This window comes from Abramis brama, assembly GCF_963993115.1.
Source record: "Abramis brama genome assembly, chromosome: 22".
Lineage (NCBI taxonomy): Eukaryota > Metazoa > Chordata > Actinopteri > Cypriniformes > Leuciscidae > Abramis > Abramis brama.
This window is the reverse complement of record NC_139984.1, coordinates 23,898,891-23,914,790: the sequence shown is the minus strand read 5'-3', so window position 1 is coordinate 23,914,790 and position 15,900 is coordinate 23,898,891. Positions and strand designations below refer to the sequence as shown.

Here is a 15,900-nt window from a genome sequence, read left to right as displayed (position 1 = left end):
CATGATCCTAAAACTAATCTTAAACATTCTAAAATGTTAACTGTTAAATGATAAGCGAGAAAGCTTTGTTTGCTCGTTTATTTTATTTGTTTGAACAGAAGAGGGCATTTTAGCTACACATGAACTCCATTTTGTAAAGCAAAAACCGAGCCAAGGATTAGAATCACTTTCTTACAGAAGACGCCTCATCTTGTTGAATAATAAGGAAAACAATCAAATCATCCTTCAGTATAGAACATCTACTTTAAAATCTCATAAATTATTTAATAGGTCTACAATATTTTTTAGTTATCATTAAGACCAGCATTAAAATATTTTTTAACCAATCTTAACATTTACATCATTTTATAGGCTATTAATTAGTGAAATTATTTGATTTGAAATGATTTAGAAATCATGATATTGTGATTATACTTCATTATAATTTTATCTATTTTTAACAGTAGGAAATTAAAACAAATGTGCATATGTTTGTTCAAATGTAAAGCTTTGCTGGAACAATATGTATCGTGAAAAAATGTTTGAATTGCAAATGTTTCTTTACAGGTTACACAGCAAAAGTGGCACAAAATAGCTTCTGAAGTGGCATTAGGTGTCTTTATACAGACTGTTTAATGCTGCTCAGGTGCATTTACACAGTAATTTTAACAGTATACCTTTATTCTAAGGGCTATGGTGAGTCAGAGCAGACACATTTTAGTCTGGCTTTTATGTGGTATTACGTCTTTACACAGAATTTTGAGCAGGCACAGTGCAGCCTTAATTCAGCTGTGTAAAAAATGGCTTTACTGTACTCTAATTGCAGTGTTGGGGAACTTGCACTTTGAAACTCATTTTCAAAGTTTGCATTTCCAGGCTCCCAAAACGGCATTGTCGTGTAAATGAACGTTTTCCGTTTTTAGTTGAAAACAGTGACGTGCAAACAACCCTTAAACTGAGCAAGCGTTTACTCAAAAACAGAATATTACCCAAACCTGCAATAATTAAATATGTTAAATAATATAAATATAGGCTACTTTTGCCTGTGTATTTAATCTGATTTTATTAATCAATGTCTTTGCTGCTGACCTTTGATGATCAAATTCAACCATAATAATAAGCAAAAATTACATTAGATAAGTTCAAGTAAAAGTGTTGAACTTTCTTCTCCTGCCTCCAATTCTTCTGCAATCCAGAATGGTAATTGTAATTAGTTACTTTTTAGAAAGTAACGCAATATTGTAATGCATTAGCCTACTCTTAAAAGTAACTTTTTCTAACACTGTCTAATAGTTGGTAGAATTTTTTTTTTATTTAACACAGTGAATATTTTCTAGTATTCCTACAATATCAAGCTTTCATGCACAGGATAAAAATGAAAATATATTTATTTTTATAAATGAAATATATAACTATAGTTATATTTTTTAATATACTTTTATAGAGGGGTCCCTTGCGAGGGTTAGCTCACGGGCATTTATTTTGAAAGTTGGTGCACCAGGCGGCCATCACGCTGGTGTCGCTATTTTCAACTGCCTCACCAGCTAAAGACGCACTCATCACGTCTATAATCGCAACACAAGATTGTAGTCTTGGTTTCCCAGCCTCGATTCTTTACTGATGAGGGACTTTCGGCCCGACTGACACAGGGAGATGGGGGTACTCAATATTTCAGACCAGGTGAGGGATATTAAAACTCCACGAGTGGCATAAATCAAGCACATTGTTGTTCGCTTTCTGCGCTTGTATGCACAGCCTGATATGTTAGCTAGCTTCCCGACGATGGATTATTCTATTTCCCCTATAGTTCTTGCATCAAAACGTGGGTTTTTTGTTATTCATTTTGGTAAAAACCTCACGGGTTCACCGTATAATGAGGGTAGGACTACCATAGAGGGGTTATAAATGAAAAATATCCCTTCTATCACGCCCAGACGTTAGCCAGCTAGCCTAATGAGCTGGGTGTCAGCCAGCCGCATAGGAAAACATCTATTGTGTGTTTATGTTTTTAAAACGCACATGTTTATTACCCTATTTAACAAATACTAAGCTATTTAGGAAATGTCTTTATATAACAACATTGTACGCATATATATATCCCATCTACGTAGATACAATAGCAATGTGTGTTGATTTGCTGCAGCTTGTTAATGATATTCAGTGATAATCATTTGATTATAATTATACAGCTATACACCTCACAATTGGCACTCAAAGTTATGCACTCAGAAGTATTTAAAAACAAAGGGTTTAAATTTGTTGTCATATTTCATAGCAGTTTCGTAATATCCACCTTTTTTCCTTCTCCAGCCGCCTCTGGTCCAGGCCATATTTAACAGAAATGCAGATGAAGTGAAGTTATTTTTGCACAAGAAAGATGAAGTCAATGCACTGGTATGTTCTGAATGGCATATATTAGTGTGAGCATGAATTATGTGCATCATCTGCTTGTGTGATGGCATAAAATATTAGTACGAATGGACAGATTTTCTGAATGACTGCACATTTGGCCTGTGTGGGCCTGTAAAAATCGCCAGTGTGGAAAAGAAAGTAAAAAAAAAAATCTGTTACCTTTTTTCACCCTCCATTCTCGTGTCAGGACCAAGAGCGCCGCACACCTCTTCATGCTGCTGCCTGGCTGGGGGACGTTAATATAATGGAGCTTCTCATCAATGCAGGTATGAAGTTATACAGCACTGCTGCCACCACATGTAGTATGTTTTTATTGGTAAAATGGATAGTTCTGGTCTCAAATGCTGATTGGTCAATACAGAATTCAAGCCTTGCTCAAATGCATAAAATAGTAACATTTATGGCCCATTTGCCTAAATTCAGTCTACATCAAGGTTTCCTTAATGGGGGTTTGAGAGTTGATGAAAAGCTAATAATGAATTACAGGCCCCGATATACTCACCGGTGAAGTTCTTTTTCGCTGTGAATGTTAAAATAGTGGGTATTACTCGCTTTTGTGTTTTGCCTCCCTCCGCCATTCTACGCTAGCGAGACCATGCACGTATGTGACGAATGACGAATTGCAGCCTTTGTGAATTCACCATACCACTATGCTATAGTATGGTTTTTAAATGGTATTAATAATCCGTGCAGCCTTAGAAAACAGTCTAATAATGTGGTTGATGAATTCTCGCCCGTGGAATGTGCCATTTCTTGTATTTTGCTTGTTACTTGACACAAGTAAATTGCAATCTACTACTGTAATTACAAATTACAGTATAAAACATACTGTAAATTACAGTATAAAACATGGAAAAACAGTGTCCGTGTCACTTTCATTTAGAACTACAACTTCAATTTCTCCTATATAGCAGCTCTCCAGTATGTTCTCATCTGTGTGCAGCTTATAATATAAGAAGTATAATAAAGTAAATGCTGCTTCACGTAAACAAATGTTATGAGATTAACGTGTATTCTGAATCTCAATATTTGTAAATTGTAACTTTTTGTTAGCAGTAGCAAAAGGGAGACATTTGCAACATTAGCGTGAATTTGTGACCTGTTTGGAAACAATCATTATTTTTGCCTTTTCATTTGCTGATGGAAATTACACACTTTAATTTACTAAGGGTTTTAATAAAAATGTGTCCATGTTTTAATTATTGTGTAAATTGTCACAACTCTGCTGCATGTCACAATGCCCTTTATCCATGAATGGAATTTACAATGTAGAAAGATGTTACTTAATTGCTAGTATTTGTCTTTTTTTTAAAAACTTCATTATTTCTTTTTTTACTTCACTTAACTGCATAGGTGCGAATGTCAATGCAAAGGACCATGTGTGGCTGACACCATTGCACAGAGCAGCTGCTTCCAGAAACGAGGTAAGCAGCACGTGTGATTTACGCTATGTTCAGACTGCTAGCAAAAATCTAGTTTTATCCAGATGGGTTTTTGAAAATCTGGACAGCAAAAAAACACCACATGAAGACAGATTTATTTTTTTTCCCACATTTGGAAGTGGTTTGAAATGCAAATCAGGCAGACTGTCCTGAAATGACCTGATTTAAGAAAAAATCTGATTTGCCTGCAGTCTGAACTAGGTACCGGTAAGTCACGATACCAAAATTCCAGTAGTCGGTACCAATACCATTAAAATTTTACAATTCTCTGTAACAATTTGAGTACCACAGCAAAATCTGTTGGAACAATTTTTCTAATTTATTTAACTATTATTATATTAAATATTAAATTTAATTCAATAAGTTTATAATTTATGATGGTAATCATGAGTAAATAATACATATAAACATTGAAGGATACATGCTGTTTAAAAGTAAACATTGTTTCTAAAAAAAAGATCAAGTGAAAAATAAGTAACCTATGCACACATTAATGTTATTATCGGTAGTATTATTATTACTACATTGAGACGAAGCTAAATCTTCTGTACAACAGTAGCCTAATATAATTATTTCTTATTCTATATAGTTTTTCTCAAATGAAACGGTAAAATGCTAATGAAGTGACTCAGAGCGGCTGTGGAGGTGAAGTTCATGCATTCATGTCCTCATATCGTGAGGCAACAGAGATTGAAGACCCTGCGAGCGTCACGTGTGCTTCAGAGTGTGTGTGTGTGTGTGTGTGTGCTAAATGAAACCGCACATCTGTGCCATTCATGATTAATATTTAAAAAGTATTTTTGCAGTTTAATATTCACAGAAACTAGTATATATTGTGGTATATCGTCTACAGTGCTCCCAGTAAAAACGTTTGACAAGTCATCTTTTTTTATATAGCGCTTATTACAATACACATTATTTTCAAAGCAGCTTTACAGTGATAACAGGAAAATAATGCAACAGTTTGTTTCGGCTGTACACCTGATCTGGAGCCCTGCGCTTAGATAAACACAGAAGCAACAGAAAAGCAGTTGCCTATTAGTGGGTACTGAATATACTCGGTACTACAGAAATGCTGGTATCGTCACGTTTTCAAAATTTCAGCACCGACTTGTGTACTGAAGTACCAGTGCTTTTGACAACCATAGTCTGAACATAGCTTTATATGCCTGAGTGGAGGCTTAGTCTGAGTAACCGCTTACTCATGCCATTGTTTAGCATTTGAGCAATTTAATATAATTCATGCATTGTTTTGTTTTGTTTTTTTACCCAGAGGGCTGTGGGGCTGCTGCTGAGGAAGGGAGCTGACGTGACCGTACGGGATAAGTTCTGGCAGACACCACTGCACATTGCGGCAGCCAACCGAGCCACGCGTTGTGTCGAGGCCCTGCTGCCCCATGTGACCAGCATGAATATGGCCGATCGTACGGGCAGATCGCCCCTGCATCATGCTGCTCAGAGTGGTTTCCAGGAGGTAGGGTGGAATTAGTCATCTAATGCACTGCATTAAAAGACAGGGTGGGCCATAAGTCCTCAACATCTTTATTACAGCACTCCACAAGGCTGTGAAAGTGCAAATTGCTATTTGAGCAAATACAGATACTTCAGTTTTGACATGTCTCTTTGTAGTTGTTTTAGGTAACCTTTGCTGCATTTAGTCTGTGGTCCTCATTTGGAAATGTTTATATAGTTGTCTCAATACCAAATTTCACTAGTAGTTGCCAGTAAATGTTTTACAATTTAGGCCTGTCACGATTATTAATCTCCTGATTGCGTTTATTTAAGATAATGGCAAATTGTGTGCACGGTCACAATAATTGAAATAGTTTATATAAATTTTTGCTTCCTAACATGTTCATTGTGTCTGCTTAACTGAATGCATGACGTTAAAACCACATCTTATAGCTGTATATTACTGCCATATGGACATTCATTTAACACCCTTATCTCAGGCTGATAACAGAATAACATTTAAACAAGCATTTTCTGTAAAACTGCTTTGAAACAATATGTATTGTAAAAAGTGCCATACAGATGCCATACTTTTGGTACATTTAGTACTCAATACTGCAAAAACTGGAATCATTACAATAAATAAAAAAATATAGAAATCAACATGGTACTGAAGTACTAGTACTTTTTACGTCCCTAGTGCCAGTTTGGTTTTAAATCTAGGCCTGTATTATGATAAAATTGTGACTGATTGTTTTTTAAATTAATTTCTAATGGGTGCCTCTAATGCCCAGATGGTTTTGATTAAACAGATACAATGTTACTTTGTGCTTTTGCTGCCAACTAGATGGTTAAATTGCTGCTAAACAAGGGAGCCAATCTGAGTGCCAGTGACAAGAAGGACAGGCAACCCATTCATTGGGCAGCTTACCTTGGTAAGTCCATATTTGGATCTCCTTGAAGTGTTTTACTTGTTTTCTGTAGCTAAATAGTAATTTTCCTTGTGTTAGATTGTGTTTCATCATATTTTGCTAGTGGTGATTCTAGTAAAACTAACCTGTTTGTTTCTCCCAGGACATCTGGAGGTGGTTAAGCTGCTGGTGTCTCAGGGCTCAGATAAGAGCTGTAAGGATAAGCGGGGATACACCCCTCTCCACGCTGCTGCTGCCAGTGGCCACGTCGATGTGGTCAAGTACCTGTTACGTAATGGAGCCGAGGTTAGCACTCACAATTGTTACTTTACTTTTTTCAGAATTGCACGTTTATATCTCGCATTCTGACCTTATATCTTGTGATTGTGAGTTTATATCTCGCAATTCTGAGAAATAAAGTCAGAATTGTGAGATAAAGTCGCAATTACCTTGTGGTTTTTTTATTATTATTTTTTATTCTGTGGCTGAAACAAGCTACCATGAATATCATAAATAATTTGGCAGGTAACCAAATTACTTTTCAATAAATAAATAATAAGGATCAGTACGAATTAGTTATGTCCAGTGTTGGGGAAAGTTACTTTTAAAAGTAATGCATTACAGTATTGTTACTGCGTGACTAATTGCCTTACATTTATGGAAAGTAACCTGTTGCAATGCTTTTGTGTTACTTTTTGACGGCTGGGCTTGCTTGTTTGTTTGTTGTTAACAAGTGGCACATGTAAATGCCCTTTCACACCAAAAGTGAAATGAATAAAACTCGGGCTGAAAGAAATGCATATTCACACCTGTACAGTAAAAGGCGCAGCTCAAACAAACCTTTCAGCTGTGCTGCCTTTCTGGACTGCAGAGGAAAGTCGTTTTTGCTTATTATTATGGTTGAATTGGATCATCGAAGGGCAGCAGCAAAGACATTGGTTAATAAAGTGAGATTAAATACATAAAGTAAGTTTGTATTTTTTAACATATTATTGCAGGTTTGCATGTTACTCCCTTTACTTGTAATGTTTTACCCCAGCACTGGTTAATACACAGTCACGATTTGCTTGGTGGTTGCAAAAATCTGTATAGTGCAGGATGAGTCATTAATATTTTTTTTGTCTATGTTCCCGGAAGAGAAATGTGGTTGATCCATGGTTTACAGAATATTTTATGCCATGGTGTCTGTTCCTCAGATTGATGAGCCTAATGCCTTTGGAAACACTGCTCTCCATGTGGCCTGCTACACGGGTCAAGAGGCCGTAGCCAATGAGCTGGTGAACCGTTTGTTGTTAACAAGTGGCACATGTAAATGCCCTTTCACACCAAAAGTGAAATGAATAAAACTCGGGCTGAAAGAAATGCATATTCACACCTGTACAGTAAAAGGCGCAGCTCAAACAAACCTTTCAGCTGTGCTGCCTTTCTGGACTGCAGAGGAAAGTCGTTTTTGCTTATTATTATGGTTGAATTGGATCATCGAAGGGCAGCAGCAAAGACATTGGTTAATAAAGTGAGATTAAATACATAAAGTAAGTTTGTATTTTTTAACATATTATTGCAGGTTTGCATGTTACTCCCTTTACTTGTAATGTTTTACCCCAGCACTGGTTAATACACAGTCACGATTTGCTTGGTGGTTGCAAAAATCTGTATAGTGCAGGATGAGTCATTAATATTTTTTTTGTCTATGTTCCCGGAAGAGAAATGTGGTTGATCCATGGTTTACAGAATATTTTATGCCATGGTGTCTGTTCCTCAGATTGATGAGCCTAATGCCTTTGGAAACACTGCTCTCCATGTGGCCTGCTACACGGGTCAAGAGGCCGTAGCCAATGAGCTGGTGAACCGTGGGGCAAACGTCAACCAGCCCAACCACCGTGGCTACACGCCCCTTCACCTGGCTGCCGTGTCCACTAATGGGGCTCTTTGCCTGGAACTGCTGGTCAACAACGGTGCTGATGTCAACATGCAGGTCTGGATAGGGAATGGGATTAGTTTATTAAGACCACCCTGTTATTGGATGATCTAAATTTACTTTTTTTAACACTTTAACAAGGTTTTTAAGCAAGACAGTGTGTGTGTGTTTTTTTTTAAGTCAGATATTTATTTTTTTCTCTGCAGAGTAAAGAAGGGAAAAGCCCTTTGCACATGGCAGCCATTCATGGACGTTTCACTCGCTCTCAGATCCTCATTCAGAATGGTAAGTTATCTTTCCTTCTTTCCTTTTCCACTTGATTTCAAATTCCTTTTGTAATATTTAAACCCTGTAATTTCTCTTGTCTCCTCAGGTGGGGAAATAGATTGTGTGGACAGATATGGCAATACACCTCTTCATGTTGCTGCTAAGTACGGCCACGAGCTGCTTATCAGCACCTTGATGACAAACGGTGCTGACACAGCCAGGTAAAGAATCATGCGTTTGTTTGGGTCTTTTTTGTAGAGATTGGGGTAAGATCGTCTCCTAAATGTTGACAGCTGTGCATAATGTCTCTATCATATACAGTCTTAAGCAAATTATCTGGCTGAAGATCATGAATTACTTAAACATTTATGCAAAATGTTATTGTAAAACAAATGTTATTTTAAAATGTAAAAAAAATGTATATTTATTTTAATTGAGTTAAAAGTGGCATAGCTTAACCCACTCTATATACACAAGAGACAAGGAATTTGCATTTACATAGAAACTTGATTCTAATCTCTTTTTAGTTTGCATGTAATCTGCTTCTGTGGCATGTGTAGTGAAATACTTTGCTTGTTTGTCCTCTTTCTACAGACAAGGGATTCATGGGATGTTTCCTTTACACTTAGCTGTGCTCTACGGGTCCTCTGACTGTTGTCGTAAGCTACTTTCCTCAGGTATGCACACTTACTCCCTACAAATTACAGAAAAGGCCAAAGGAAAATTATTTTGTCCCTTAGTCTGTATTATATATGTCCTTGTGCCTTACACACATGCACCGATTGTAGCAAAATGGTACTAAATGATTGTCATGTTATGTACAAATGGATTTACAGAGTGATTCAAGTAATACCATGATGATGCCATGGTCCTTTTGTGTGTGTTTTGTTTTGTGATAGTTTAAAGTCTTGATATTCTTAATTTTCTTCCATTAACTGCTTTTCACAAGACTGATGCACATCCAGCTATAATGAAAGTGTATTCCCCTAACTATCATTGCAGTGACTGTGTGCGTATCTCTTTTGCAGGTCAGCTCTACAGCATTGTGTTGTCAATGAGTAAAGAACACGTGCTCTCGGCCGGATTTGACATCAACACCCCAGACAATTTTGGGAGGACCTGTCTACACGCTGCTGCCTCTGGAGGGTGAGACTGCAGCTCTACTTAGAATGGGCTATTTAAAAAGCCACTGGCCCACTTTTTCAGGTTTCAGGTGGCCTCATTAACAGTGTTTTATGCACACAAATGCCAACCAAGGTCATTTTGCAGATGTCACTCAACAGCCACCATCTAAAAGTAATTGAAAAAGATGTGTAAAAGATTTATTTATGCATGCCTTATTTTCTTTACTCAGAAATATTGAATGTCTCAACCTGCTCTTAAGCAGTGGAGCTGACATGAGCAAGAAGGACAAGTTTGGAAGGTACACATCTTTCTATCTTTCTATAAAATGGGATGCTTGTAATTGGTCATGAACGCATCTGAAGTGTGCCTCATGAAAAGAATCTTCATGTCAACTTATTTGCCAAGTATAATTTCTTATTTTAACTTTTGGCTTGAAATATGATGTGGATATCTTTTTATGAGATTCACCTGTATGTTAAGTGTTAGAATGTCTGTGTCTCTCCTTCAGGACTCCTTTGCACTATGCGGCTGCTAACGGGAGGTATCAGTGTGTGGTCGTTCTGGTTGGAGCGGGGGCGGAGGTCAACGAGCGCGACCGCTCTGGCTGTACACCTCTACACTACTCGGCTGCATCGACTGCGTTCTGCAGGTGAAATGCGTTTACACACATCTATTAAATATAATAGTTCACGGTGTACACAGCAGTTCTAATGTCTGGTGTCTTTTTCAGAACGGATCGACCCCATGCCAGCACCCATCAGAACCAAGAAGATGGAGAGAAGGAATCCTTCCTGTAAGTCCACAAATATTTCTTTCCTGAATTTGACACCCACAATTTTTTATTATTATTATTGTTTTGTGCCGCATCTTTGCACCTATTACCTGGTTAAAAAAAATAGTTTTGTGGTTTCCACACAAATATTAAGCAGCACAACTGTTTTTCCAAATCAGCATATTAAAATGATTTCTGTAGGATCATGTGACACTGAAGACTGGAGTAATGATGCTAAAAAAATCAGCTTTGCCAACACAAAAATAAATTGCATTTTAAAATATATTAAAATAGAAAAGTTATTTTAAATTGCAAAAATATTTCACAAACTTTAATCAAATAAATTAAGCCTTGGTGAGCATAAGAGACGACTTAAAAAAAAAAAACATTGAAAAATTTAAAACGCCAAACTTTTGAACTGTATTGTTTAAAGCCCTATTCGCACGGGATTAGTATTATCTGGGGACCTCGTGTGATTTAGAAATTACCCCCCCACGTCTGAATTTCGTGTGGCGCATTCGCACGGGATAACCGAAGCCTGTGATTTTACTCGAATTTACTGACTTATCTCCCGGATATGATGTCAATAGGCTATTGCTTGGAAATGACTTGGCGTTATTATAGGTCTAGCTGTATGATATCATAAACAGAAGAATGTTCCTCACCGCATGCTCAGTAGCGTAACTTTAAAAAGTGGGTGGGACGGGGGACGTGGGACGGGGGACGGGGGACGGGGGGATTTATGAATGCGTGAATAAATGCATAAATCCGCTAAATAAAATATGTATATTAAAATGGTCTAGTGGTAGAACTTTTGCCAAGCGTGTCAGAGGTTCGGGGTTCTAATCCACACTCGTATAGGTTTTTTTTTTTTCCTCATCAAAACCGATGTTTATCAGTGGTTGTATATCAGGCAAGCATACGTTTGTATGCATTTTGTTTTGTAATTTCACCAGAACGAATAGAGTCTCCACAACGGATTGAAGCGCACGCCCGAGTGAAGACTGTGCGCGAGCCACAAGAGAACACAGTATCCGCGCCACTGATCGCAGCGGCAACGAGCACTTTGATCACTTGATTTCAAAAACAACACATTTCAGCGCTAGATCGCCTCTTACAAACTAACTAAATGAATGCTCTGCTAGTTAACTGGGGATGTTTTATTTATTTGTATTGGTACATTCGTGCTGCGAGATGTTTCAAAAATGGTGGGGACATGTCCCACCCGCAAATTACGCCTATGTATGTCATTCATCTCCATCTAATCATGGTTTTCAGCTTTCTCTTTCTGATAATTGTAGTTGTATCGTATCATGGTGTATAGCATATGACCCAGCACCCAAAATACTATCAGAACACTCCAACACAGCCTCCATTCTTCACGAAAGATGGATAAAAAAGCACACAGGAAACAAAAACTTTGAAAAAATTATATACACCCTGTTAAATCACAGAGATGCCGATTCGCACGGGACTAATATTATCACAGGACCTCGGTGTTCGCCGAAATATGGTAGGTCATTTGCGGGGGAATTTTTACTTTACAAATTACAGACATGGCCGATTCGCACGGGATTAAGATCACAGACAACCTCCGCAATTATTACAAATTACTAGAGGTCGCCAGGTAATACTAATCCCGTGCGAATAGGGCTTAAGTATGAGAAGTTGTTTTGGGTTATTACTGCTTATTTCAGTCTTTAAATCCCATACATTTTTATACTTTTAGGTGTGTGGAGCATTTGTTGGATAATGGTGCTGATCCATCTCTGTGCAACACTAAAGGATACAGTGCTGTGCATTATGCTTCGGCCCACGGCAACAAACAAAACCTGGAGCTGGTGAGATTGACCTTTCACTCTAGCATTGTTCACTGATTTTTAGCTTTTTTATTTGTTTAATTTTTTTATCAAAGTTTAACACTTGATGTATGCTATATCACTTTTTGTTCTTTATTCTGTAGCTTTTGGAGATGTGCTTCAACACACTTGGAGACAATGAAAGCAATGGGTCCGTCAGCCCACTACACTTGGCGGTACGAACGAAACAACAGCTATTTATTCAGGACATATAAATCAGCAGATATTCTGTAATTCTGCAGAACTCTGCCCCCTGTTGGTTTAATGTATATATTGATTATTCTTATCAGGTGGAGTCTGGTCACTGGGAATGTGTCACAGTGTTAATTGAGTCTGGAGCGTGTGTGGATGCGTGTGACCCGGTGGGGCGCTCTGTGCTTTATGTGGCCTCTCAAAGAGGGCATGCCCGCTGCGTAGAGCTCCTGCTCGGCCAATCAGCAGCTTGCCTGCTCACGGAAAACTGCAGCAAATGGGGCCCTCTTCATGTTGCAGGTACAGAATATATGTATGTGTGAATTAGCTTGTGAAACTTATCATTATGCAGGAGTTTGACACATTCCTGTGTTTGTTTGTTGACAGCTGCCAACGGCCACTCAGAATGTCTGCGGATGCTGCTCTGTAGTGAGGGAGGAGCTGATCTTGTTAATGTTACAGACGCGGAGGGACAGTACGTATGAGCTCATGGCTCATTTGTTTTCTTTAAAAAAATATATATATTTCTAATTTTTAATCGCAGCATTCAGTATTAATATGCAAGAAAGCAGATGACAAGTAATGCATAATGCAATTAATAATGGCCCAAATATGCAACAATTTGGAATGAGCTCATTAACATATAGATTTTTTTATACTATTGAGTTTGTATTATAATATTAATATAATTGTATTTATATTTTTAAATGTATATTGTTTTATATTAATATAGCTAAAAATATTATTGAAATTAATAATTATTATTAAAAATATATTATAACTTCTTGAAATGAAGACTTGAGCCTGTTTTGAACCACATTGCAATTAAATATTCATTATTATTGCATAATATTCTACTAATATTCCAAATAATAATAAATATGATCTGCTACAAATCAAAAAGAGATATTTAAGCATTTGTAAGATTTTAGTTAAGTACTATTCATCTCACACCCTGTGCGATGATTATTTACTGAAATCATACTTGTTCATACCATATACATTTCAGAGATGTAAACAAAAAAAGACAATTATTCATTCCAGTTGATTGTGTGTTGTTGATCTCACTGTTTCCCTGTCTTCATAGAACTCCACTAATGCTGGCAGTGCTGGGTGGACACACTGACTGCGTGCATCTTCTGCTGGAGAGAGGAGCTTGCCCTGATATGAGAGACAGGAGAGGAAGAACAGCCTTACACAGAGGGGTGAGATCCTGAAAACATTACTAAAGTTTGCAATGCGTCGTAGTCCTCATGATGTGAGGGGTTTCTAACCAGGACTGTTTTTGTAGGCGGTGATGGGTCGGGAGGACTGTATAACCGCCCTGCTGTCCCACAATGTCTCAGTCCTCAGCAGAGATTTTCAGGGGCGAACCGCGGTGCATCTGGCTGCCTCTTGTGGCCATGCTGACATTCTCTCCAATCTTCTTTCTGCTGCTGACCACTCCCATCCCCACGACCCAATCACAGACCGCCACGGCTACACACCCGCACACTGGGCAGCCTATCACGGTAAGAGATCGGACCTTATGAGCCCCTTAACATTACTAAAACTATATTTGGTTAATTAAGTGACGTGTTATTTGTGAAGCAGGTCATGAAGACTGTTTGGACGTTTTACTTGAACTTAAACCATGTAGTATCCAGGAGGGAAACCCCTTCACCCCACTGCACTGTGCTCTGTGAGTATTGAAGTATTTCTCTTTTTAGTTTCAAAGGTGGTGTACTTATTTTCAATGTTGTAATAATTCATGGAAAGACTGAAAAAAGTCAGGGAATTCTTTTTTTTTTTTTTTTAAAGTCATGTTATAAATAATTCTAGTTATTATTCACTCTACAATATTTTTAATCCTTTCATTTTTTTTGCTTATTTTCTTATATTTGCAGTTTAGACTGTATCATTGTTTCCACAAAAATATCGTTTCATGAGCAGCAATTCATTTAAGGCATGCATTTTCTAATCGCTATGCTGCATGTTCTTGTCATCGCATTGCAGCATTAATGGCCATAGTGGTTCTGCAGAGCTGCTGTTGGAATCCAGTGTTTGTAATTTGCTGGTAAACATCAGGGATGCCAAAGGAAGGTTAGTGCAAGTACATGTTTAAATACAGCTGCTTTGTAGTAGCTGTCAAATACTTACAAATTGAAAACCATTTCATAAATTGTACTAGCTAAATGACTGTTCTGACCTCTTGCTCCCAGGACCCCGCTTCACGCGGCCGCAGTTGCTGAGGACGTGGCTGGGCTGCAGCTGGTTCTGCGGCACGGAGCTGACATCAACGCCGTGGACCACTCAGGGCGTTCTGCACTGATGGTGGCCGCCGATAATGGCCAAAGCGGTGCCGTAGGTAAGAGTTTCACCATGTGTCATATGAGTAATCCCATACTGAAACCCTCAGACATTGTAAAACATGACTCCTTAGTTTTAACAGATGTTTTCATTGTTGTATGCAGCCCTGCTGCTGCACAGAGCCAAAGCTGACCTGTCCCTCCTGGATGTGAACAAGAACACTGCCCTGCACCTGGCCTGCAGCAAGGTAAAAGACATAGCTAGGGCCCTAGGAAATTAATGAAATTAATTCCATTTTAATGGTTGAATTAAATTTTAGCAATCAAAAAGCATGTCACATGCATTGAAATCATGAAACTTATACAATTTAACAACTTAAGTTTAACAAAAAAAAATATTTTAGGGCACAATTTCTTTATTTATTTTTTTCACAAATTATGTTTTATCTTTCACAAATTTATTTTTTATTTTTTATTTTTTTTACAAATGGGTTGTTTAAAATGTAATAATCAAAAAGCATGTCTAATAAATTGAATTAATTGTAATAATTTATTGTTACAATAGTAGGGATCTATGAAATGTTTTATTTTTTAGGTTTTAAATGTTCTACCTTTTTTTTACATAATTATTATTTTTTATTTTATTTTTATTCTTAGTTGTCTGTTTTAATTTAATTTGATAAATGTAATTTTTGAAAATGTAATCAAATGAAATGATTTACTGTTAAAGTTCAAATTAAAACATGGAAGAAAAATCGATATTCCTTAAATACATTTTTTATATTTTTAAAAACTTGTTTAGACTTGTCAAATGTGCGTATTGCTAACATTGTGAATATTACTGTTTAAAGGCTCATGAAATGTGTGCCATGCTGATCTTGAAGGAAATCCACAACCCTATCCTCATAAACGCAACCAACAGTATGCTTCAGATGTGAGTATCTTTGTCACAGTTTGCAAATACAAGTTAAAGGTTGTGCATGGCTCTGTATCATTATCAGCTCTTTGTTTGAGCATCCTGACGCAGAAAATGGGCTTTGTTTACCTTTGTGACAGTAATTATACACACCACCTTGTCCCAAAAGCCCCACCTTGGCAAAACTTTTAGCATTGTAACTTTAATTTGATCTATATTTCAGGCCCCTCCACATTGCCGCCAGGAATGGCTTGGCCACCGTGGTTCAGGCCTTGCTGAATCGTGGAGCCACAGTGCTGGCAGTGGATGAGGAAGGTAAGACAGTATAGAACAGGAAAATTCATGTTTTGTGATTTTGGTTAAAAAT

General features: G+C 37.5%; 1 protein-coding gene across 1 annotated transcript in view; it reads left to right on the top strand.

The window, feature by feature from the left end:
- The first annotated feature begins 1,494 nt into the window (after nucleotides 1–1,494).
- Nucleotides 1,495–15,900, top strand: part of ankrd52a (ankyrin repeat domain 52a) — a 23,770-nt gene continuing 9,364 nt past the window's right edge. Inside the window, exons 1-27 of the mRNA XM_084099630.1 lie at nucleotides 1,495–1,659; nucleotides 2,290–2,373; nucleotides 2,579–2,657; nucleotides 3,745–3,815; nucleotides 5,107–5,307; nucleotides 6,133–6,220; nucleotides 6,360–6,502; nucleotides 7,959–8,171; nucleotides 8,321–8,399; nucleotides 8,488–8,602; nucleotides 8,976–9,058; nucleotides 9,410–9,527; nucleotides 9,736–9,804; nucleotides 10,015–10,155; nucleotides 10,237–10,299; nucleotides 12,008–12,119; nucleotides 12,242–12,313; nucleotides 12,428–12,629; nucleotides 12,717–12,804; nucleotides 13,417–13,534; nucleotides 13,621–13,840; nucleotides 13,923–14,010; nucleotides 14,325–14,411; nucleotides 14,531–14,676; nucleotides 14,783–14,865; nucleotides 15,469–15,551; nucleotides 15,757–15,848. Of these exons, the coding sequence (XP_083955756.1) occupies nucleotides 1,633–1,659; nucleotides 2,290–2,373; nucleotides 2,579–2,657; nucleotides 3,745–3,815; nucleotides 5,107–5,307; nucleotides 6,133–6,220; nucleotides 6,360–6,502; nucleotides 7,959–8,171; nucleotides 8,321–8,399; nucleotides 8,488–8,602; nucleotides 8,976–9,058; nucleotides 9,410–9,527; nucleotides 9,736–9,804; nucleotides 10,015–10,155; nucleotides 10,237–10,299; nucleotides 12,008–12,119; nucleotides 12,242–12,313; nucleotides 12,428–12,629; nucleotides 12,717–12,804; nucleotides 13,417–13,534; nucleotides 13,621–13,840; nucleotides 13,923–14,010; nucleotides 14,325–14,411; nucleotides 14,531–14,676; nucleotides 14,783–14,865; nucleotides 15,469–15,551; nucleotides 15,757–15,848 (2,965 nt within the window). The 5' untranslated portion in view covers nucleotides 1,495–1,632. The remainder of the gene's footprint in view (nucleotides 1,660–2,289; nucleotides 2,374–2,578; nucleotides 2,658–3,744; nucleotides 3,816–5,106; nucleotides 5,308–6,132; nucleotides 6,221–6,359; nucleotides 6,503–7,958; nucleotides 8,172–8,320; nucleotides 8,400–8,487; nucleotides 8,603–8,975; nucleotides 9,059–9,409; nucleotides 9,528–9,735; nucleotides 9,805–10,014; nucleotides 10,156–10,236; nucleotides 10,300–12,007; nucleotides 12,120–12,241; nucleotides 12,314–12,427; nucleotides 12,630–12,716; nucleotides 12,805–13,416; nucleotides 13,535–13,620; nucleotides 13,841–13,922; nucleotides 14,011–14,324; nucleotides 14,412–14,530; nucleotides 14,677–14,782; nucleotides 14,866–15,468; nucleotides 15,552–15,756; nucleotides 15,849–15,900) is intronic.